General features: G+C 41.4%; 2 protein-coding genes across 5 annotated transcripts in view; both read left to right on the top strand.

The window, feature by feature from the left end:
- Positions 1-7,227, top strand: part of SNAPC1 (small nuclear RNA activating complex polypeptide 1) — a 39,169-nt gene extending 31,942 nt beyond the window's left edge. The window contains exons 10-11 of the mRNA XM_082734936.1: positions 1,298-5,338; positions 5,555-7,227. Coding sequence (XP_082591062.1) covers positions 1,298-1,359 — 62 coding nt within the window. The 3' untranslated portion in view covers positions 1,360-5,338; positions 5,555-7,227. The remainder of the gene's footprint in view (positions 1-1,297; positions 5,339-5,554) is intronic.
- Positions 7,228-17,336: 10,109 nt separating this feature from the next.
- The window catches only part of SYT16 (synaptotagmin 16), a 261,099-nt gene continuing 253,409 nt past the window's right edge, over positions 17,337-25,026 (top strand). For 2 of the 4 annotated variants that reach the window (XM_082734935.1, XM_082734933.1), the window contains exon 1: positions 17,337-17,824. In XM_082734935.1, coding sequence (XP_082591061.1) covers positions 17,728-17,824 — 97 coding nt within the window. In that variant the 5' untranslated portion in view covers positions 17,337-17,727. Of the gene's footprint in view, positions 17,825-18,035; positions 18,156-25,026 lie in introns of those variants that run through there. The other 2 variants (XM_082734934.1, XM_082734932.1) reach the window with 1 other exon arrangement.

Below are 25,026 nucleotides of genomic sequence, written 5' to 3'. Positions count from 1 at the left end.
TCTTCTATATATATTTCTATTGTACTGTTTCTCTCTATTGCAATGAACTGGGTGTTTTTTTCCCCTAACTGAACTCTAAGGTCCTCGAAGGCACAGATTGATCTGATACATTCAACAGATATTTACTTAGGTCCACTGTGGGCCAGTCACTGTACTCAGATCTATAATAACTGTGATCGAAATAAAATGGTTCTTAAATGCCGATAGTATTTATCTTTATAGCCCTGTACATAGCTAAGTGTTTGAAACATGATGGGCACTCAGGATATGCTTGCTGAATGAATACAAAGCCAAATGAAAAAAAAAATTGTTCTTAACACACATTGTATTCATTATCATTGACAGATTACCAGCTATCAAGCCTAGCCTGTTAAATATAACTTATTCTCTATAATATTATAATTATTACTAGAGGTAATATTATTTAAACTGGTGTTTAATAAACACTACAAATTATGAAAACTACAAACACTAAAAGGTAGAGCCATTTTAATTTATGTCATACATTTTACAACTATTTAGTTACAATCATGATTCCATAGGTGAAAATTTTACATTCAAATTTGAAATAACTATTTATAGTGGAACATAAGGAATAATTATTTATATGTGGAACATAAGGGATAGTGCGGAGGACCACAGGGGAATGGAGGGAAAACTGGATGGGAAGAAATCAGAGAGGGAGACAAACCAGGAGAGACTCTGAACTCCGGGAACCAAACTGAGGGTTACAGAAGGGAGATGGTGAGAGGATGGGGTAGCCAGCTGATGGGTATTAAGGGGGGGCATGTGTGGTGATGAACACTGGGTATTATATGCTACTAATGAATTGTTGACCACTATATCAAAAACTAATGATGTACTATAAGCTGGCTAATTGAACATAATAAGTTTTTAAAAATATGTATGGTACTAATGATTTGGGTCATATTTTCATGTTTAATTGAAATAAAATTCAAATTTTAATCACTCTATCTCATTGCACTGGCCTGTATACCTTTCAGATTTGGCACACTGGGTCTATGCTAGTTGTAGGGACAGCATACCCATCTGAAACAACTTCAAAGTAACTTATTATTAAATAGGATTTAGGAAGACTAGAGTCTACTTTAGTAAGTTTTCAACTGCAGTGACATTTTGAAGGAAAAAATCACGTATATGTTAGGTTTAGGATTTTAGGATTTCTTGTTGGAGCTTTATTGTGAGGGCATTCCAATTAAACAGTTATTTAAGTATATGTTACCAGTTAAAGTATTATTTTATAAACCTGACAGACTTCTTAATTTTATGTCTTTAGAGTTCACTGCACCCAAGAGGAAAAGAAAATACAGAACAAAGAACCCAGCGAAGAAGTCTTAATTTTGACATCTCTGATAAAAGAAAAGATTTATATTTTGGATATTGAACAGGAAGACTGCCAGTATTAAAAATAATTCTTCTGGGAAACTATAGGTTATTTCTCTGAAATGGCAACATCTTAACATTGCTCTAGATTTATAAAGGAACAAAAAATTAGAAATAAGAATTTCCTTTTATGAAACCTGCATAAATGGAAATAAAATTTGGATTTAGAATGTAATAGAAATAATCCTTTTATTTGCAGATTATTATTGTTTCCTATAAGTTTTTGTGATGTTATACCTCTTAGAGTTCTGATATTAACTATTTAAGATATTTGTTTTTGAAGCAATAATGTTTATTACATATAAGTGGATTATTAAATTTATAGTATGGTAATGGGTTCATTTATGGTATGTATTAACTTTCATATATTGTATGGTTAAGTGCAATACAATTTTTGCCTTATTTGCTTTATTTTTGAACATATGAAACTTATGGTCAGTAACTTATATGATTGATATTTAGGAAGCCCAGTTTCTACTTCTGTAATCAATTAAATAGTCTTTGGTGTTTGTTTTAAAGCTCCCTTTGGCCTGACATTTTGTATGTATATGTGTATATGTATGTATAGATATGTTTGTATGTGCCATATCTATACATATATGATCATTTCAGTACATTGTTTAAATACATTTAAATACTAATTATTTTTATTTTTTTTAAAGATTTATTTATTTTGGGGGAGAGAGCATGCATGTGTGTGTGCACACATCTGTGTGTGTGCACACATTTTTGGCTAGTGGAGCAGAGGGAGAAGGAGGGAGAATCCTCAAGAGTTGGCTATTTAACTGGCTGAGCCACTAATACTAAATACTAATTATTTCTAATAAAACCTTTAAGAGTGATAATGTAATTTCCAGAATGTGTTATGGTACAGAGTAGATGATACTCACGGAAAAAGATTTCTAAACTTTGTGGACATGCCTCTGTTAATTTCTCGCTTAAGACATTTAAATGGAGATCACTTAAGCCATGTTGTTTGAATTGCTGCTACTAACAGACCATCTCCACACCATGTGGTTGGCTCAGCCTTTTTTTTTTTTTAATAATTTTTTTTATTTGACAGAGATCACAAGTAGGCAGAGAGGCAGGCAGAGACAGAGAGAGGAGGAAGCAGTCTCCCTGCTGAGCAGAGAACCCAATGCAGGACTCGATCCCAGGACCCTGAGATCATGACCTGAGCTAAAGGCAGGGACTTAACCCACTGAGCTACCCAGGCACCCTGGCTCAGCCTGTCTTACAGTTGATTATACTCCATGTTGTTTTTCAGCATTGTATATTCAGGAATTTTGCAAATGTCCAGTGAGTGAAAATGTGTGATATGTATAATCTTTTAAGTTAAAAATACTGATGCTAGCCCAAATAAACTTTCATTTATTAGAATGTATGCTATTGCATTAGCTCTAAACAAAATTATTTCCCCTGATTTTAGATGTTCCTGATAGTAGATGGGCAGTTTTCATAATGTGTACATTGGACAGAGCTTCTGGGATTTAAACATTCTAGTGTTGGGGCACTAGGAGGTATCATTGGCCTCTTGTGTACTAGGTTATTTGCTAGAATTTGTCTGATCATTAACATTTACAAACAACTGACACATTGAGTTTGCCCTCTGTTTTTTCATAATAATACTTAAAATATTATTTCATTTGTACAGTGAAGAAACTATCTTAAGATGGTAAGTGCCTTGCCCACATTCAGAGTTAGTAAGTGATGCATCTGGATACAAATTTAGGGCTCTTGCCTATAATTTCAGTATCATTTTATATAAGCCAACAGAAATGGAAATCCAGAGAAGTACGTCTCACTTGAAGCAGTAAAATTCTATTTTGTAGTGGCTTAGCAGTAAGGAAAGGTTAAAACCAGTTGAGTCTCAGTGCAGGGTGGTGCTCTGGGTTGTAAGATAGGTTGGTTCCATGATGGCTTCATGTACAGGTTTGGGTCTTCAGGAAAAGCTTTATTTCAGTGTGGGGAACTGTTTACCAGTCAGGTTCTCAGATGTCAGCCAAGGGCTAGCCTTGCAAGCAGGCCTTTCTAAGGACTGCAATCTCAGGCCTATGCTGCTGCCTTTTCTCTACACTGTTTCATTTCATTTTTCACTGTTTCAAATAATGCTGTGTTGATTTTTTTTTTTTTTTGCTCACTTAGATTGGTATTTCTGTTAGATAAATCTGCATATGAATTTGCATGTCGGACAGTGTATGTGTGTACATATACATATACATATAGAATTTTAATTATTGCCAAATCAAACAAAAATATTGCCAGTTTACAGTCCTACTAACAGTATTTACAAGGGACTCTCCACATCTCCATTACACTTGTTACCAATCTGTAATTTTTCCAGTTAAACGTAGCCTGAATCTTAACAGCAGAAATGGTAGAAAGACCATTAAGAGTAACAAAAAATTTTTTAAGGTTTTATTTATTTGACAGAGCCCAGAAGCAGGGTGAGTGGCAGGGAGAAGCAGGCTTCCTGGTTAGCAGGGAGACCTGATACGGTTATTGATCCTGGGACCCTGGGATCATTACCTGGGCAGAAAGAAGCCGCTTAACCAACTGAGACACCCAGGCACCCTAAGAGTAACAAAATTGTATTAAACAGCTGTGAGTTGTGAAATTGAAGCTTATTAAATAGAATTCAAATAGAAGATATTTGTGTTTAAAAGTGGGCTTTCAGAATTAAAACGTGGGGTCATAATACTAGCTACCTATTAAATGAAGCTATTTGTATTATCATCCTGATTGTAATAACTGTACCAAGTCATAAATACATAATTTTAATATTAAGTAGTGACTAAATTAATGTTTTATGAAGAAAATGAGTTATGTGGCAGTGTTTGTAGCCACAAGATATATTTTAAAACCCTTCCACTTTCAGACATCTTAATATAGGAACATACTGTTCAAAGTAGAGACTTGGAATCATAGTAGTTTTAATGTTATATGCCAGGTTTACTTGGAGTATCTAAAACCATGAATGAAAGAAGCAGAACCATAAAGGAAATGGAGGTTGTACACATTTGATAGAGAAATATTTTTCACTTTGGGGATGAAGTATTGTGATTTATGTCTTAAGAAGAAAGCTACTCTGGAAACGTGCAGTTCTCTATAAGAAATTACAGCGCGTTTGTTTTCTGGTATTCTTGAGTTTATGTTGTAAGCAGACCTATGATCCCATTTGGGTTTATAACCCCTTCTTAATGCCTCAAAGGTCTGTGAGTGGATATATTTATTATGGAGAAACACCCCCAATCTCTTTAATACCCAATTAAAGTGCTTATTCCCTGAAACACACAGTTGTACCATCTGCAAGCTATTTTCTACTGCCAAAGGAGAGATAATGAACCAACTTTCAGGCAAAGACTTTGTCTTCTTAACAGAGATTCCCAGAACAGTGGTATAATAGGGAAATGTATTAAAAATGCATTTATCTAAATGATTTGACTAACTGTAATTTTCCTGACCTAAAAAGTAGAAAGTCAAATATTTGTATCTTCGTTCTGCACTGATTCATTATATACCCTTTAAAAATTCCTTTTTGTTTAAATCCTTTTCTCAGATATAAATTCAAGATAATGTAGAACTACCTTGGAGACTTGTCACAAATATCTAGAGCTGCATAGTGCTTTGAAAGTGCAAAGAAAAAATTCTAAACTTCAAAATAATAACTACTGGAAATATAAGTTTTTTTTTTTTTTTTTAAAGATCTTATTTATTTGAGAGAGAGAGCATGAGAGGGGAGAAGGTTAGAGGAAGAAGCAGACTCCCCGTGGAGTTGGGAAGCCCCATGCGGGACTGGATCCTGGGACTCCGGGATCATGACTTGAGCCAAAGGCAGTTGCTTAACCAACTGAGCAAACCAGACACCCTGGAAGTGTAAGATTTAAAAAAATAATTGGATGTCAAGGAAGCCAGAGTGATTCTTATGTTTAAAGTGACTTTTTGGGGCACCTGGGTGGCTCAGTGGGTTAAGCCACTGCCTTCGGCTCAGGTCATGATCTCGGAGTCCTGGGATCGAGTCCCGCGTCGGGCTCTCTGCTCAGCGGAGAGCCTGCTTCCCTCTCCCTCTCTGTGCCTGCCTCTCCATCTACTTGTGATTTCTCTCTGTCAAATAAATAAATAAAATCTTTAAAAAAAAAATAAAATAAAGTGACTTTTTTTTCCCCCTTAGAGATTTTATTTATTTATTTCAGAGAGAGGGAGAGAGAGCAAGCCAGAGAAGGGGCAGAGAGAGAGGGGGAAGCAGACTCCCTGCTGAACAAGGTGGGTGCTGGGCTTGAACCCAGGACCCTGGGATCATGACCTGAGCTGAAGGCAGATACTAAAGTGATTGAGCCACCAAGGCGTCCCTGCTTAGGGTTATTTTTGATGCAAATTTTTTTAAGTCAATAATCAGAAGCTTATGTGTTTACATGGATTTTCAGATTGACAAGAGCTCTCATAATTCAATCGACAACTTGAGCTCCTGGTTTCCTTTATTCACACTGCATTAGGTACAATATAGATCATCTATCTTCCTAATAACCCATTTTGGTTATGACAAAAAGATTCATAAATACATAGATAAAATGCTGTTAATTGAGGTATATTTTAAAATGAAATTAATGAGCTGAAATTTGCTTTCACGTAAAGAGCCTGGGAAAATAAGCAGAGTTGTTAATGCCTTCCTAAGTTCCTCTTGATTCTTGAATTAAATTACAATTTGAAGAATGCTTGCTTTTTAAATGGAATCGAGAAGACTGTGGGTGCTCAACTATTCACATTTTCATTTATCTTCTGAACAGCTATGTAGTAATTTTCATTGCACATTTTAGAAACTCCCTGTATTAAAGTAAATGCCAAAACCTCAGACCGTATAGCCCTTTCTTGTGTGGCAATATTTTTTTTAATGCTTGAATTATTTGGTTTAATGTGCTGTATATTGCAGGTCTGAATTTTTTCTTTTTTTTTTAAGATAAATTTGTATAGGCAAGGAACAAAGGCAACATTCGTATTATCTTAAATGCTGGAGGCTTATTTTCAGAAGACAGAGGACAGTCATTTCCGAGGCACAGCTGCTTACCTGAAAAATGACTTTTTGTCACGTAGTGAACACAGCAGCTCAGATGGCTGTGTCCTCATCTTTGAAATGGCTGTCCACTGCTGGATTGCATGCTCTTCGTCATGTACTTTCCAGCTTCTCTCTGCATTTCTGTGTGCTACTCCTGCTGCTCAAAGAGGAGCTGAATAAACCAAAAGAGATCTTTCTGATTTGGCACAGATTATTCTGGTGGGTCATTTTGACCTCCCGTATGTCTTCCCAAAGGATGGCTGCCCTCAATGATGGCCTAGGTCCCTGGTGCAACCAGCTGTGGCCAGTGGAGCCAGGTCACTAGCCACAGGGCACAGCAAATCATGTGGAGGGACCCAACTCTGGCACTTTTCTTTACAAGAGGCATGTGGGACAGGCCTTTTGAATCTCAAGAACTTCTCAGTTGGTCCAGGATTTGATTAAAATTATAAGGATGTTATAACATTATCATCAATACTGCCACAAAGTGAAGTAATCAAGTAGCAAAAATTTCACTTGACAATAGGAACATGGCACAGTGGTGAAGAGAAATTGGTCAGGGGCCAGACTGTCTGGTTTGGTCTGAGATTGCAGTGTGACCCTGTGTCTTCATAAAATCCACTTGTACATTCACTGTGTAATTCCATTTAAGCTCCTTCTCTCCTTTGTGGTGGTGGTGTATATTTTACTTCTGTACGTTACAAACCTCATTATACATTTTAATTTTTGCTTAAAGAAAAAATAAAAAATGTATTACATTTACCCACATATGAGCCTTTTCTAGCGCTTTTTCTTTCATGCAAATCTATGCTTGCATTTGGAATAATTTTAATTTTCCTTTAGTCTGAAGAACTTTTAATATGAATTTCTTATTCAGCTCTGTTGGAGACAACATTCTTTCAGCTTTTGTTTGCCTGAAAATGTCTTTATTTCACCTACATTTTTGAAAGATATTTTTGCTGGAATTAGAATTCTAGATTAACAGCTTTTTCTTTCACCACTTTAAAGATTATCCTTTATCTTTAGCCCTCTTCCTTGCATCTGATGTGACCCAAGTTTCACATTCATGGTTTCCATTCTCACTGCTATTCCCTTGTATAGGACATGCTGTCTTTCTCTGGATGCTTTTATGATTTTGTCTTTACTTTTGGTTTTCAGCAGTTTGATAGGATGTCCCTGCTGTGGTTTATTTTCTCCGTGTGTCCTACATGTCATACTAGTATCACTCTGCTCCAGGATTCCAAGTACCTGTGTGTGGACTGCTTGATACAGTCTCACGGGTCATCATGGCTTTTCCCCCCCAGTATTTTTTTCTCTGTGCTTCAGACAGGATGATTCCTTTTGACTTGTTTCAGGCTGATGAGTCCTTAATTCTAATGGATTCAATCTGAAATTAGTCTCTTCCAATAACTTAAATTTTAGGTGTTGGATTTTTCAATTTTAGGATGTCCCCTTGGTTCCTTATCATGGTTTTCAAATTTCCATTGAAATTCTCCATTTTTTTTAACCCATTATTTCCATCTTTTACTACAGATTGTTCAATATACTTACCTAGTTATTTTCGTCTTTGCTAGTTCCAACATTTGGGTCATCCCTGTATGTGTTTCTGTTGGCTGATTTTTTTTTTTTTTTCCTATTGACTAAGGGGCATAATTTCCTATTTCCTTCCTTGTCCAGTAATTTTTTATTATATAATGATACGTGTTAGAGAGACTGGATTCTGTTATCTCCCACTAAAGAATGTTTTGTTCTAGGAAGCAGTTGATTTACTGAGAGAGCACCTTGAGCTTGTGGAGATTTGATTGTAGGCTTTGCTGGGGTGATCTATTTTGGTTTTGTCCCTACTTTTAGGAAAAATACCTCAGCCCTGGTATGTGGCTTTTACTTCTAAGGTGTGGCCCTTAGGAAGTTTTTCACAGAGTGATGTGGAGTGTCTCAAACAGAACTAGAATTTTGAGCTCTTCAGCCATTCACTTGTCTTGGCATCATTGGAATTCTTGCCTGCTGGCACCCCAAGATGTAACGGCATTTTACACTCACATTTTGGGGTTGCCCTCTCTGTCATCTCTGCTTTAGGGAGTTTCCCATCTTGATGTCTAACCACTCTGACAACCCAGGCTTCCTCCTCTGACTCCTCAGGTGAGGAAGACGCAGCCTTTCTGCCTGTTCCAGACAGGGCTGTACCCTCAGGGGTGAAGTTGTATAAACACAGATCACTCCTTTCAAGGGTTGCATCTGCCTAGGGTTTTATCACAGAAAAGAATGAGGTGATAGCCTCCTAGTCACCCATGTAAACCTTGTCTTCACGGGTTTTGTGCCCTGAGTGTGTCCCAGGTTCCCAAGGTTCCACTTAGTATTCCTGGAGACTTAATAATGCATGTAGGTCCCCCAAGTATATTTGATCATAATTTAGTGTGATACTAACCTAATGGCTTGAAAGAAGTTGGTGCACTTCTGAAAATGCAAAAAATTCCTGAGTTTTCAAGAAAGTTAATCTTCCCAAAATGCTAAGCACTACAGAATTATCAAATTATGTTATTAATTTGCTTTTGGTTGCAAGCAGCAAAGCCTGATCTTCAGGCTAATTACAGATTATGCATGGGGGAAACTTTTTTATATATACCAGTCTTCTTTTAAGTGCGTTAATATGAGGCTTAAAAAAATCTTATTTAAGATAACAAAAACAGAAAAGAGAAAGCCTTCATGTAATTATATTATCTACAGGCTGATTTCAAATACCTTATCACCATAGTACCTAATTAATTGGGCTATGTGAGCTTAACTATTTTTAGAGATGTCAACACCCAAAGATTTGTTGAACTTCCTACAGTGTATATAATGTAAGTGAAATGAATTTTGCTAAAGTCTCACAAATTGTTAACTCCTCTGCCTTTGTTAAATGTTTTAAACAGTTGATTTATCTCTTAGTTTCTTGCAGCGTAATTGGCATACTGACTTTCTTGCTTTATACACCATTTTATTACACGTGGTTAACTGAAAGTATTCTCTTTGTAAGCTTAAGTATTGCCTATACATTAAACATTGCCTATAAAACTTCCCACCAGATAATTTCCCCAATTTTAGCATTGCATTTAAAAACAAAATATTGGGGCACCTGGGTGGCTCAGTGGGTTAAGCCTCTGCCTTCAGCTCGGGTCATGATCTCAGGGTTCTGGGATCGAGTCCCATATCGGGCTCTCTGCTCAGCGGGGAGCCTGCTTCCCCCTCTCTCTCTGCCTGCCTCTCTCTGCCTACTTGTGATCTCTGTCTGTCAAATAAATAAATAAAATCTTTTAAAAAAATAATTAATTAATAAATAAATAAAAACAAAATATCCTGGGGTACCCGCGTGGCTCAGTTGGTTGAGCAACTGACTCTGGATTTCGGCTCCTGTCAAGGTCTTGGGATCCACCAGGCCTCTGGGTCTGTGCCCAGCAGGGAGTCTACCTCAGATTCTTTTTCCTTCTCTCTCTCTCCCACACCCCCAACTAGCATGCTCTCTCTAATAAACAAATACATCTTTAAAAAACAAGCAAAAAAACAACAAAATATCCTGTCCTTTATTTAGAGGTCATATGTCTGGAAAGTCATCCTGTTTTTAAGATGAATCAACCATCAAAAAATACATTTTATCTTCTTTAGTGTCCCCACTGACCCCTAACAAAATACCAAAGTATTAACAAAATCACGCATATACTGTATATGTTGTACTGGTAAATAACTATTAGGCTTCTTTCTGAAAATTTGAAATTAATTCAAATTTCAAATTCACAAAACTACATTCTATAGAATCAGGATCCTATCTCTCCATAATGTTTCTGTATCTCCGTAACTGGGACATATTGCTTCAGAGAAGAAAATGAAAAATGCAGACTGTCTCCTAAGGGATGTATAGTCAGAAATTTCTTTGTCCTCTGGTGGATTTACACACTTGCCCTGATACCAGTTTTTGATGAAATGAGCAGAGTACCTTTAGTAATTTATAAAGCCTGGGTGATTAGCCTGGGTGAACTCAAACAAGGCAGGCATGGGCTTCCAGTCGACAGCTTTAGGCTAGGATTTGTGGCACCAAGGGTAACTGAGTCCAAGCCAGGCCATGGCTGATTCCATTGAGTTTTTAATTTCTACTTTGTTTTCTCATTTCTGAGATTTTTATGCATGTCTGGATATTTTTGATATTCTCTTATTCTTTGTTTTTTTAAGTTCAGCTTTTATTTAAGTATTTCAAACAATTATTTTTCCATTCTGTATCTGATGATTTCAGTATCTGAAATTCTACAAGTCAGTCTATAATTTGTTGTTTCTGATAACTCTCACAGATGGTGGTTTTTATCCTCATTGTATTTAGAGCTTATATTTTCTGGAATCTAATGTGTGGGATCCTGTGGGCCTAATATGAGATGTTGAGATGTTTTTCCTTTAGAGAGGACTTCTGTTTATGCCTGCTGTGAGCCCAGAATACTACTCTTCTAGTACGTGCAAGGTCCTCGGAAAGTCAGGTGAAGCTCCAAATCCCGCCTCTGGATTGCAGGATCTATCAGGTCAACTCCACTACACTGGTCTCTATTCTACTTCCTTACAACCTACTGCCTTCTGCTCTGGTTTCAGCTCATTGTTTTATTTTCCCCTTGGAGATTTTCCTGACTTTCTAGTGAGTGCAGGAATGCACGAAAATGTGGTTTTACAGTAATTTATCCAGGAAGAGTGAGAATGCCCTTTGAAAGTTCTTGATTTGTCATTCTGCCCGAAGTAGAATTCCCAGGAGGTATTATTTATCAGCATTTTGCAGAAGAGGATACAAAGGCACAACCATGGTGAGTAACTTGACCGGTATCGCAGAGCTGGTGAGTGGTGAAGACATTATTGGATGGACCCATGTGGGCTGGCTCCCGAGCCTACATGTTTCCCCACCACATGGGTGAGTCTGAATCTCAGAGGAGATTGTACAACGTATTGCAGAGAACTGGTTGGTGAGACCAGGAGAGATTATAGGATACCCAGGGAGCGTGTAGGGTGGAGCCGTGAACTGGGGTTGGAGCACCAAACATAAGGGCACTCTGGAGGGGCTGAGGAATGCTGGAGAAGAACTGTTGATAATGAAGTGAAATGCAGGTGAAAATTGAGGAAAAGGAAGTGTCTGTCACAGAAGCCAAGGGAGTAGAATCTTAAGGATGGAGTGGTAAGTAGTGTCGTTGTTACACACAGCGGTATGATACAATATTGAAAATTATCCTTTGAGTTCGGCAATTAGCCCCCCCCCTTTACTGAGAGGGCTAAAGACTGAATGTTGTATGTAAAGTGGGTGTTTTGTCTCCTGACAACCATAAAGCGCTCCTTGTCTAAGAGTTACTAAAAAAAAATACAGCTTTGAAAAATCCTATCCTATACTTCTAGATAAAACAAATACTTTGACAAAGAATGAAAGTTACTTAAGCCTGGAGAGAAGAAAGAAACTCTGTGGCCCTATGAGTCTTAGAGCTTTTTCTTACTATATGAGGAATTAATTACTGAGAATTATGGCCAGTTCTCTATCTTTATGAAGGATTAAAAGAAAAGAATGGACTTTAATTTTTAAAGGGATGACTTTAATTAAGTCTGAGTAGAAGGCACTTATTGAAAAGGTTTGTTAACACTGAATTTCGTTCCTAGTGGCTGATTGTCAGCATTTGTAATTTATTAGTGCTTCAGGAGCAGAATCTCCCAGATCTGACATTCCCGGTCTCCAGGTGCTGACATTCCTGTCACCAGCCGCTGTTACTTGGGTCAGAGGTTGGCTAACTTTAGGTTGTGCTGGAAACACCTGAGGAGCTCATTTAATAAGCAGATCCTAGGGTCCCATTGCTACAGCCTCTGCTCCAGTGAGTGCTGGCTGGGGCCCGAGAATTGGCTTTTGTGACAAGTTCTCTCCATGATTCTGGACCAGGTGGTCTGAGGCCCAGCGCTTGGTGAAAGCTGGCCTCTGCTTATCTTTGGCAAAAATAGAAACAGGTTTTCGGATCATTTCTCTGCCTCTGCCCTCAGCCTCCTCCAAGCATATTTGATATTAGGGTATGTATTACTTGAGATTCTTAATATTCTATAACTGTGTACTGATTTCTGAAATGAGGTGATGAAACATTTTGGAACTTTTTTCGAATTACTGCAAAAATGTACTTAAAAAAAAAAGAAATTAATGTCATGTTCATCAGAGTCTTGAACAGCAAAGCCATCCTTTTGACCCATTTGTCTTGCTGGTTTCCAGACTGTCTCCTTTCTCAGACTGGTTATTTTCCCTTACCTTTTCTGAATTCCTCCCTTACACATTCTTAAATTCTGACCTGGAACCAGGTATAGACTAGCTAAGGGAGCGAGAATGAGTGACCCAAACGCTGTGGCTTTCTGGTGAGTGAGTCTTTCCAGTGTCCGCTGGAAGTTTCTTTTTTTTTTCCTTTTGTATAGAGTATTTATTTATTTGACACACACACACACACACACACACACACACACACACACACAGCATAAGCATGGGGGATGGCTGAGGGAGAGGGAGAAGCAGGCTCCCTGCTGAGCAGAGGGTCTGACGTGGGGCTTGATTCCAGCACACTGGGATCATGACCTGAGCTGAAGGCAGATGCTTAATCAGCTGAGCCCCCCAGGCACCCCTGAACTGCAGGCTGGGGCCAGGCCTTGCCCTCTACTTCCCAGACCAGACTTCCACCTGACAAGCCCGGTCCCACTTCTGCGCATTCCCAGTGTGACTTGCAAGGTTCCATCAGAACATGATGCTATTTATTACCTAATGGCTACATTTTAAAAGCTTTATTTGTTTATTAGCATAATCCATGTCTTAGGGAATGTTCTGGAAGTATTTGTGTTCAGAGGCTTACAACAGATACAGAAACTGAATGAAAATCAAAGGCAGGTTTTATAAAAAACAATAAAAATTTCCTCTCGTCAGATAAAATGCTCATTAGCTCACAGCCTACATGCACAAATCACAGTTAAAATGATTTTTCTGTTTTCACCTACTCTAACAAAGACACAAAGCAAGAGCTATCTCAACCAAGAATAGTCTCCACGATGACACAGACCCACTGAGCGGGCGGCTGCAGCCCCTCACCCTGGCCTGCTCTCATTTCCTGTTTATAGCCACAGTTAATAAAGGCAACAGGATGTGGTCATAGGCCAAGGGTCAGAGAGCCTAGATGGTAATTTCCACGCAATGTGTGTAAGAGGTATTTGTCCTTTCTTATTTTGGAAATGAACTCAAGCTATGTGGGTAGTGACATTTGCCTCACAATTATGCCCAATAATAAGTCAGAAGAGCTCTGTAATAATCACAAATTACCATAGCTAAAGCACTTGGTAAGCAGTCCCTGGGGCCGGTCCTTTCTGTCCTGATGCCCTTTATGTGTGCACAGGCCAAAGGGCTAATGTTCGCACAGACCACTCCCCTCCTCCCCACCCTCCTCCCGGTCTCCAGGCCCTGAGCCCCTGCCCAGTCTCCCAGTCCCACCTGACTCCCTCTGTAGCTCCTCTTATCCCTCCAGGCCCCCTGAACCTCATGGCTTGCTATTTCAGGGACACAGCAACCTAGAATTTCTCCCTCTTTTTGGCCTCCCAAGTCCTGTCTTCTTCCACTGCCTACTCTCCTCAGCCATGCTAGAGGAAGTTTACACATGGCCGCCTTCCCTGCCGTGCTCCTGAAGTCCAGTTCCAGGTAGGCCCTCTCTGTAGCTTCTTCTGTTTGTGCTTTAGGTTCCCTCTCAGCTCTCCACTCTAAGTCCTCTACCTCCTCTCTGCTTCCTTCCTTCTTGTAAGCACATGTCCTTACATGATCCTGAACTCTGGGGCCATACAGCACGCCTGAACTCCTTCAACCTCCCTCTTCCAACCCCAGAACCCCATGGTGTCCTTACTTTCTATCCCTCAACCTATGTTTCTGAGACTGAAAATGTGCCTAAGCCAGAACTCTACCTATGCTGGTGATGCCAGCCAGTCTTTCAACCAACACCCCATCCTGCCTCAATATTTTATTTTATTTTAAAGATTTTATTTATTTATCAGAGAGAGAGAGGTGGGGAGAGAGAGCAAGCACAGGCAGACAGAATGGCAGGCAGAGGCAGAGGGAGAAGCAGGCTCCCTGCTGAGCAAGGAGCCCGATGTGGGACTCGATCCCAGGACGCTGGGATCATGACTTGAGCCGAAGGCAGCTGCTCAACCAACTGAGCCACCCAGGCATCCCTGCCTCAATATTTTAGATCCTTCCTCTCCAGTCACTCCTTCTTCTCCCCTTGAAATTGTACTAATATCTTTGCTTAATACTGACTTGTGTGTTTTTTTTTCGTTCTTGTTACATAATTCCACACTTACTGTGTGTGTCTCCCTGTCTCTAACTAGACTTTGGCATCTATAGCCCTAGGTTGCATAGAACACCAAAGAGGACCAGAATCTTGGCTTTTGAATTTCAGAAACAAAAGTCCATGAACAAGACACAGAGAGTTGCAAGAATATAGGATGTTTTAAGAGTCCATTTTCCAGCCTCTTAGGAGATGAATTTCCTCAGCTTTGGAGATAGGAAGAGTTATAAAGGAGAGCAAGGAGCTGAGATCCTACTGAGGTGTGAGAAGGCAGTGGCAGATACGGATGGGATGCCCAACAGGCTTTCCCTACCCACTGTCTTTCCCAACAGAACCCACCTGTCATAGAAGCTGAAGTCAACAGACACTTGCTCTCCCAGCGCCCCCCTCCCCACCCCATTGCAGCCAGAATGGAAGGAGGAGGCTTTTGAGGGCTTTCTACAAAGATGTCTCCCCTGATTAAAAACAGAGAGAGAAGAAGGAATACTCCATCCCCCAACTTCTGGGATGCCATGGAGGATATGAGGTGTTTGTGCTGTGTTCGTTGTCTTGTCCACAAAGTAAGGATGGCAGAGTAGGAAGACAGAAAGATTCTGAGTTTTCACTGACTTTGGATTCACTCCTTTTGGCTTCCTTGTTATGTGATGTTATGTAATAAGATGTTTCTACTGTTTAAGGCACCCTCTGCGGTTATCTGTAGTTAAAAACATCTTGTACCCATTCCCACCATTTCTTGAGAGAACCCGTTGCCAGGGGGATGAGAGAACTTCCAGACGGGTTAGAAAAGTCCTATGGGGACGTTTGTTTTACATTAAATGTCTTGTTGCCAAACTGCAGAGTTCCCCCTTTGCCACTGCAGGAAGGGGATGGTAAGAAAGGCGAGGTTGGATGGCCCATTCAGAAAGGCCCAAAACACTCTCATAGGTTTCTCTGTTGCCCTAGAATGACCTGGGCAGAGAGCCAGACTTCCCCACAAGAACAATGGAAATTTCAAGGGGGAGCGTCAGCTCCAGCGAGGCTCTGGGCGTGGGTGAGAGGACAGAGCAGCAGAGGCATCCTCACGGACTGACACCTGGAGGCCAGCCACCGCTGAGGAGGCCTGATGGGCTCTGGACGCCAGACATTAGAGGCCCCTCATAGTGTGAGATGGTGCCCGAAGGCCAGGTACCTCCTAACACTCCTGATGCTGTCCAGTTCTTTCCTTCAACCTGGATGGCACCCCCAGAAAAGGTGGGGGCGAGAAAACAGAATTGCCCGAGAAAAACCTGAATCAACGGAGTTTACCCTGAACTGACTTAAACCAAGCTCCCCAACACCAGGTGGAATGGGGCCAGGGGCCAGAAGGTCAACTTAGTTAAGGAAAAGCAAACAGTTGTTTCTCTTTTACATTCTTGAACATGCACACAGAAATACTCCTCCAGAAAAATCCTGTATCTTAAAAAAGAAAAACAAAACAAAAACCAGTCTTACCTCCCATCCTATCTTCCCCTAAAGCTCTTCCATTCCCTTTCATTCCCTGCACTGCCAAATTTTTGAAGAGAATTATCCATATGTGGGGCCTCCTCATCCCTCACCTGGCCCCTGGCTAATAAACCTACTCTCTAACAGGTCCGTTATTTAGAAAACACTTTTTGAACTTATACTTGGAGTTATCACTTTTCCAACTCTTTCTGACTTAGAAAAGTCAGTGCAATAATAAAGAGCCTCGTGAATGTTCCAGTGACCCTTCCAATGAGTCCAAACCTAACTCGTGATCTTCCCCCTCACAGCAACTTAACCTACTGGTTTGTGAACTTCTGATAGGTCCTGAACTCCGGGGGCATCTTTAAGCCTTCTTTTCTTTCCCTCATCTGATCCATTTCAGGTCTTTTTCGCTTTGGGGACCTACCACAGAGGGTTGCTGTGAAAGACCAATGAGCCAGATCTCTGTGCTTGTTAACTAGAAGTATGCTTCAGGATCACTTGTGTTAAACACACAAAGATGAAAAGCAAACAAAAACCTGATGCCCCTGGGGCCCACTGCAGCTACGCTGTCGAACCTGATTGGACCGTCAACCTCTTTCATCTGGGTTCTGTGCACTGATCAGAAAGGACTCCTGTGTTGTTCCCTGCTTTTCCCAGCCCAATGGGAGCTGCTTCTGACCCTGTCTTATCTCATTGTCTTCTAGCCCAGGGCCAGGAAGATCCCTGAGGGGATCCCTATGGATGGAGTTGAATGTGAATCCTCAAAAGCATCAAATAGATTATATCTGGAAGGAGTAAATAGATCACCTGTGCTTTAGATTCTATGTTTGAGCCATTTGATTCTTTACATACAGGATCTGGGGCTCTCAGGTATCCCTGCCACTGACATACCAAGCGTCCATCGGAAATCGGTTTGTGAATTCTAAGATGTGTACAGCTGTCCCAGCTTCCTCTCAGAGCCCTCCTGAATCAAGCATGAATGGCCTGTGAGGCCACAAAAAGGTCTACCTCACTCATTCTGGCTGATCCAGTTGTCCAAGCGCCATTCTTAGCTGGCGGGACTGTGGTTTGGCCCATGGTCATCTGCCAATCAGTTGCTCATCTAGCCGGTCATATAGTCAATCACTCATTTACTCATGCAGGCCTCGGTCATACAGTCATCCAGCCACCCACCCGAGAGTTAGCTGCTGAGAGCCTACTATGTAACAGATGCTATTTTCACATTGGAGACAAAACAAGAGGGTGACATGAAGGACACAGGACCCCGGAACCTACCAGGACGGCGCTGAGCGGGTGTCCCAGCAGTTCTGCAGAAGGACCGTTGTCTGGCACCTGGTTGAGCGTTGCCTCCCACTCTCAACTCTCTTTTCAGGCTTTGCTCTTTCCAGCTGGGGTTGAGCACTGACTCTTGGGTTCCAAGCCACAGGCAGGAAGCTTGGGCAGAGATGAGGTGGAAAATGTTAAGGTGGCATGAAAACAAGGATGGATTGGGGAATACAGTGGGAAAGGCGGTCTGGAGAGACTGCCTTCGGAGGAGACCCTGGCGTGGCCAGGAGCCTGTTTCCAGGTTGCTTCTTTCACCGTCTCTGGAGGAGGGGAGGGTTAGGGAGGGAGACCAGGAGGGGTGGGTCAGCCGCTCGCCCGCCCGCGGTAGCTGGGCCGCCTCTGCCCGCGGGGCTGGGCTCCCGGGGCGCTTGCAGGGCGGCGGGGTTGGAGGGAGCGGCGGGCGGGGGCGCGGGGCGGCGCGGCGGGGGCGCGCGGCGGGAGGGGCTGTGCGCGGCGCGGCTCCCGAGCACGCGGGGCCTGGCGAGAAGTGCGCGCCCGGCCGGCTCGGCGCCGGGTCCCCCAGCAGCGGGCGGCCGCCCAGCAGCCCCCTCGCCGGACCATGGCGACTGGCAGTAAGTGCGCTCGGGCCGCCGAGGCCCCGGGTGGGAGGCCGCGGGGCCCCAAGGGTGGGCAGTACTCCTCTTTCCGACGCCTGCCTTTGTGCCAGGCTCGCGGGAGCGGCGGCCGGGGTCCCCCCGAGCCCCAGAGGCGAGCCCTTGCCCCTCCACCCATCACCCTCCGCTGCCTGTTAGGACTTGAGAGGCGCAGGTGGTTCTGGCACCTTGCCCGGGAGGGATTTGGCCAAAGGGCATGCTCCGTCGATATGGAGGGGACACGGCGGATGCCGCGGGGCCTGTCATCGAGCCCTTCGGGGAAAGTGCCCCCAGGCCCAGACCCAGCCTTTGGGGGGCCCTGCCACCAAGACGCCGCGAGCTTTTGGCGCTATCGGTTCAAGATACCCCTCGAGTTTGGTGATTTGGTGATTTGCGCGCTTGCCTTCTGAGGATGGGGTGGGGGCTGACTGGTCGGCTGCCCCGCGGCCCCACCTGGGCCCTGTCGCCAGAGAGCAGCTGAGGGCTGGCCAGAGACCGCACCTGGTTACCACGGACAGCGAGTGAGGTTAGCGCGTGGACGTAGATTAAAACTACTGAATGGAAGTGTTGGAAGGCGCTGAGCTGGCCTCCTTGGAGCCTCTTGGCACCACTGCTTTCTTGGCTCAGTGCTTTTGGAAATGGAATCACGTCTATGAAAGCTGGTTAAGTAAGAAGAATTGAAAGCTGGATGCATATTAATAGGGTCCCAAAGGGAGGTCAGAGTAAAACCATTAGTCACACCTGCCCCATACTTAATTTTGTAGGAGGTGCTGTGTCCAAAACCCTCATCACACACCCGGCACATTTTAGGGAACCCTTGAATGAATGAATGAATGAATGATATATTGATTAGAGAGGAGCTTTGGCAGGCTTTTTTGAGGGGTGAGAGGGGACAAAGATGGGAAGATGGGGGTTCACATTTCTGCAATCATTATTTTTCTCTTAGACTATTATCCCAGCCAAGAACACAACTTTGGTATAGTGCAGAGAGTGTGGGTTTTTGTAGACAAACAGATCAGTATTTTAAACCTCTGAAATTCACTAGTAGTGGGACCATGTCAGATGTCCTCGGTTTCTTTATTTTTAAAGTCAGGACAAAGCTGACCTATCTTTGCACAGTGATGGGCACAGATTTGGCCCTCAGTAAAGGGTGGTTGCTCACCCTCTTTACCATCATTTTGTATGTGTGGAGATACAAACATGCTCTCTTTCTTTTTCTTTTTTTAAATTTTTAAAAAAGATTTTATTTATTTGTCAGAGAGAGAGAGGGAGAGAGAGCGAGCACAGGCAGACAGAATGGCAGGCAGAGGCAGAGGGAGAAGAAGGCTCCCTGCCGAGCAAGGAGCCCGATGTGGGACTTGATTCCAGGACACTAGGATCATGACCTGAGCCGAAGGCAGCTGCTTAACCAAGTGAGCCACTCAGGCGTCCCATGCTCTCTCTAAATGAAAAAATATGTAGATCATGTTTTGATAATAACACAAGCTAATCTGGACCAAGCATCCCCTTTTCTCTCTCATTTATAAATGGGTGGTCTTTTTTTTTTTTTAATAGGAAAAGAAATTACGGATTCAGGCTTTTGTTAATAAAGTAAGACTCAATAAAGAGGCAGATAATTACATTTGTCCTTACTGTATTTTTTTATTTTTTTTTAAAGATTTTATTTATTTATTTATTTGACAGACAGAGATCACAAGTAGGCAGAGAGGCAGGGAGAGAGAGAGGAGGAAGCAGGCTCCCTGCCAACCAGAGAGCCCGATGCGGGACTTGATCCCAGGACCCTAAGATCATGACCTGAGCCGAAGGCAGAAGCTTAACCCACTGAGCCACCCAAAAGATTTTTTTTTAAAGATTTCATTTATTTATTTGACAGAGATCACAAAGCAGAGAGGCAGGCAGAGAGAGAGAGGAGGAAGCAGGCGCCCTGCGGAGCAGAGAGCCTGATCCAGGGCTCAATCCCAGGACCCTGGGATCATGACCTGCGCCGAAGGCAGAGGCTTTGACCCACTGAGCCACCCAGGCACCTGGCCTTACTGTATTTCTTAAGGAAAACAAAAACAAAGTAGCTTGAAGCTCCCATAGGTATTTGTGCATCACACAAATGCTGTAGGACTGTGTTCTGTTATTCATTTTCTGTATTTTGGGCAAAGATGATCTACTTGGTATTCTAGAAAAAAACTGGGCATACTTCTGTCCCAATTTATTTAGATAACTGTTTCTTTTATTTCCTTACATGGTATATTCAACTCTACTGAAGAATCAAACTTAATTCCATTTTGTTTATGGAAAAAAATTATAATATTCAACCACATTATCTAACGAACCGATTTTTAGGCATAGTCTTAAATCGGTTTATTCTCAGCTGGGATGGAGCTGGATATCTGAAAAGTTTCCAGAGTGTAGAGGATAATTAGTTTGTCTTTGTTCTTATTCGGAAGTAAAGTGAGAGACTTCCTACGTGTTTCTACTATGGAAATGAAGAGAAGGGAAGCATTCTCAGCCAGTGTCTTGAAAAATTCTCCCTAAATCTTGACCATGCTTACAGCTTCAAGTCCCATAGTCCTTTTGCAGTCAGCATCAATGTGGTCCTGAAACTAGCGCCCAGAGTTCCTCCCAGAGGCAGAGTCCTCAACCTGGCTACATATTATAATTAGCCCAAGAGCTTTTAAAAAATACTCTTGTATCTATCTATCTATCTATCTATCTAATCATCTTTTAATGTAGTAAGTTTCAGACTTAAACGTGTATCCAAATGACCTGGAGAGCTTGTTAAAAGACTGGTGGGCCCCAGCCCAGCACTTCTGATACAGTCACGTTGGATGGTTGCCTAACAATTTACGTTTCTAACAAGTTCCAGGTGATGTTGAAGCTACGGTGCTTCCTGTCCTTTTCTCTACCTCCTCAGGTGAGAGGCAGGTAGGCATGTAGAGTGACCATCACTTCTTCAGCAGTCCTGTCCTGTCACTGTGCAGCGAGTACATGGCCTCATTTAGACATAACAAAGCTGGACACAGTGCTGCCTAAGGGCTCTAGCTGACTGCTTCCCCCATTTTTCTCCCCCAGGAAATTTCCCCTTGAGAGAAATATTGGTTCTAAAGCCAGGCAAAATCTGAATGCTCTACTCCAGTCATTTCTGGAAGGAATCCAGAAGGACCTTCTTTATGAATGTGGTATGTAAATGGATATAAAATACAGAGATACTTTAAAAATATTTGCCTGGCAACTTACAAACTTCAGAAAAAGAATGTAACAAATAGAACAAAAATATCCTTCTGTCCAGACAGTATATGCTGTCTAGGAGCCCATTCCCGAGGACGAGTGGAGCATCTGAGGGCCTCAGCTTGGTTCTCATTGAGTTATCGTGAAATGGTAGGGAACTTAGGATCTTCAGACTAAATTCCCCTTGGGTTATTTGTGTGTGTGTGTGTGTGTGTGTTTTAAAGATTTTATTTATTATTTATTTGACAGACAGAGATCAGAAGTAGGCAGAGAGGCGGGCAGAGACAGAGGGGAAAGCAGGCTCCCTGCTGAGCAGAGCGCCTGATGTGGGGCTCGATCCCAGGATCCTGGGATCATGACCTGAGCCGAAGGCAGAGGCTTTAACCCACTGAGCCACCCACGTGCCCCGTTATTTGTGTTTTTATTTGGATAATTCAGGTTATAAGATCTTGAAAAGTTGAAAAATTGGGAGGAATTGCAATAGGAATAAAAGGTAAGAGACTAGCAGGAAAAAACTGCTGTTAGCACAAACAACCCAGTCTATTGTATAAAGTGGTGGTACTTATGTATTTGAACTATGTTTTGTGATTGCCTCAGTAACAAGTGTTCCAGATAATTTTGTTTCCAAATCACAGTGAAGTATTTTTCTTTTTCTTCCATTTATGTCATTTGTTTCATTATTAATATTTCTCCTTATGAGTCTTTATTATTGAAGTCACTGTAGTCTATTTATGAGAATAATTTCTCCGAGACAACAAGTCATGTTTGGGCAATGTTGGAAATATGTAATTATATTACGCCCCAGAAATCTCAGGCAAGTCTCGAATGGATTGGTCCTTGTTGCTGTTGTTGATGAACATTTGGCTTCATAAAGGAAACATCTGGTCCCCATTTGGTTGTTCCTCGTTTACTGGCTGATCTTCTGTCAGTACTGCTTGGTCCATTCCCAAGCTACCCACCCAGGCCACTTCCACCAGTGGCCATCCCCCATCCCCTCCTTTCTACTTTTGGTCAGTAAGCTGCAGTTTCTTTTTCTCCAGCCCACATGCCCCATCAGCAATTTCTACTCTGTGCCTAGTGTTCAGGATAGAAGTGTTCAGGAGAGCAGAGAAAAGAAAAATCAAGCACAGGGTTTAGCAGGTGAAGGTTGGAACTTCTGCTAGATAGCGTTTAGGATTTGAAAGAAAATTGACTTTGAATGAAAATGGACCCATTCTTGGGTAAATTTGTTTCCAATTCTGTGATTATTAAAAAGCTTACAAATAGTGCCAATTAGAAAATAGAGGCCAACTAAGAGTTGGAAAATTACTACTTTGCAACCATCATAGTGACGATTGACACAAAAGTCATCCGTGGATGCTAAGCTATTGTGTGAAAACTTGAAGACCAGAATTTTTACATTCTTGGAGAATTTCCCCGCAGATGACTTACATTAATTGCAAAGGGGAACGTGGTAATTTTACAGGAGAGAAAACTGGGGGATACACTACCTAATCCAAGTAATCAAAGTTAATATCACTGGTAATGGAGTAAACTGATATCCTCTGTTTCCTGATATGGAGCACTGGGGAGGACCCAATGCCCCTTGTGCCAAAAATGTATAATCTGGTTCTTTTTTTTTTTTAAGGTTTTGTTTATTTATTAGTGGTTGTGTGTATACATGAGCTGGAGGAGAGACAGATGGAGAGGGAGAGGCATACTTCCCACTGAATGAGAGAGCTCGATGTGGGACTTGATCCCAGGACCCCAGGATCATGACTTGAGCTGAAGGCAGATACATAACCAACTGAGCCACTGAGGTGCCCCTATAATCTGGTTCAAATCTAGAGGAAATATCAGACAAATGCACATTGAGAGACATTCTACAAAAGTCTATTGCATGAGGAATGGCTGAGACACTGGTCCAGATTGAGGGAGACCAAAGAGACAAATAAAGACAGTGGGTGATTTTGGATCAGACCTTAAATTGGAGAAAAAAAATGCTACAAAAGACAATGTGTGGTAATTGGTGAAATTTGAAAGAGATTGTATATTGGATAATGGCCTTGTATCAAAGTTAAATCCCTTAACTATGATATTTTTATTATAGTTTGGAAAGGAATGCTTCATTCTTAAGGGAAACTGAAGTATTTATAGGTAAGGGGGCATGATGTCTGCAACCAAATCTCAAAAGGTTTAGGAGAAAAATAAGTACATATGTGTGCATTTATATGTATATGTGTGTTATACAAGGAAGAAAGATAAAATGTGGCAAAATTTTAACATTTTGGAGAATCTAGGCATTCTCTCCACTATTCTTATAGCTCGTCTGTTAAAAAAACAAACAAACAAACAAGAAAAAACTCAACAACTTATAAACGACAATGGTGGGATGACAATCTGTGGTTCGAGGTATTGTGACCTATTACCATTGAGTTTACTTTCTGAAAAAAATCATGTTGGAAGACCCTTATTCTGAACTCCTCTAATTTTGGTTTGAGGTCATAACATTATCAAAACTGTTAATCACAGAAAACTTCATATACATAAAAAGAAGGGAGAATAGTATAATAAGGTACTCTATGTACTCAGTGTTTTTCCAGTCTTATTGCATCTATCTCTCCACTCCTTTTTTGGGAGAAGGTATTCTGAAAGTAAATGCAAGATACCGTGTTCCTTTAACCATTGATGCCTCAACGTTTTCCCCTGCACACTCTTCCCCTCCCATAACGCCCATGCTGCTAGTGCACTTAGGAAAAGTAACAATTCCGCAATAAGAGATGATAGCATTTGGATATTGTTAGTATGATAGAATAGAAACCAGAGTTCTGAGGACATATCGACTTGACATATGCGGGTTGTGCGCTTGTTTTAAGTTTGAAAAGCTGACTAAGCCTGGTAATTATAAATGGTTTAGAAAAAGGATCTGAGAACTGCCTTTTCTTGTGTTTTCCCAACTCCTCCTCCTGTTTTTAAACCAAGAATTAAAATTCTTGAAGAAAACATAAAGATGGGTCTGGAGACAGTATTTTGATTTTACCTACTTGATGTGACCCTATTGAAACATTCCGAAAGTCAGAATGACTGACTTCATCCTGCATGGCTAGAACTCCATAAGCTTTAATTTCAGCATGGCATCTTTGATTTGGTAAGCCCGGAGAAGCCTTTTCTTGCTGAGCTGACTTTTTAATGTTTTGTGTAGAAATGGGCCAGATCTCGTGGGAGGAATAAGCCTTTTCCTGCATAGGATAGATTTGGATGACATTTGTTCTTTTAGGTCACAAGGGTACCATTAAGTTATTAACTATTATTTAGCATTGTGGTCTGATAGAAAGATGCCCATTATGCCATTTAACAATGATGATGTATATACTAAAGTGAGGTAAAACTCTTTGACAACTCTTAATAAATTAAGGAGGTATCTAAAGCATATATTGCAAATAAAATTCTTATACATAGCTTTTACGCTCCCATTACTAGATTATGCACATCTGATCTTCGGCATTTTAAATTTATGCGTAGATACCATCCCTTTATGATAGATTTTCTTATTGAAAATAAGAGTATAATGTTCTTGAGAGTTCTAATTTTAGGAATGTAATGTCACATTTTATAATTTGATTTACAACGAAATGAAGATTAAGACACATAA

Source organism: Mustela nivalis, assembly GCF_964662115.1.
Source record: "Mustela nivalis genome assembly, chromosome: 6".
Taxonomy (NCBI): Eukaryota; Metazoa; Chordata; class Mammalia; order Carnivora; family Mustelidae; genus Mustela; species Mustela nivalis.
The sequence above is the reverse complement of the archived record's forward strand: the minus strand, read 5'-3'. Positions and strand labels throughout refer to the sequence as shown.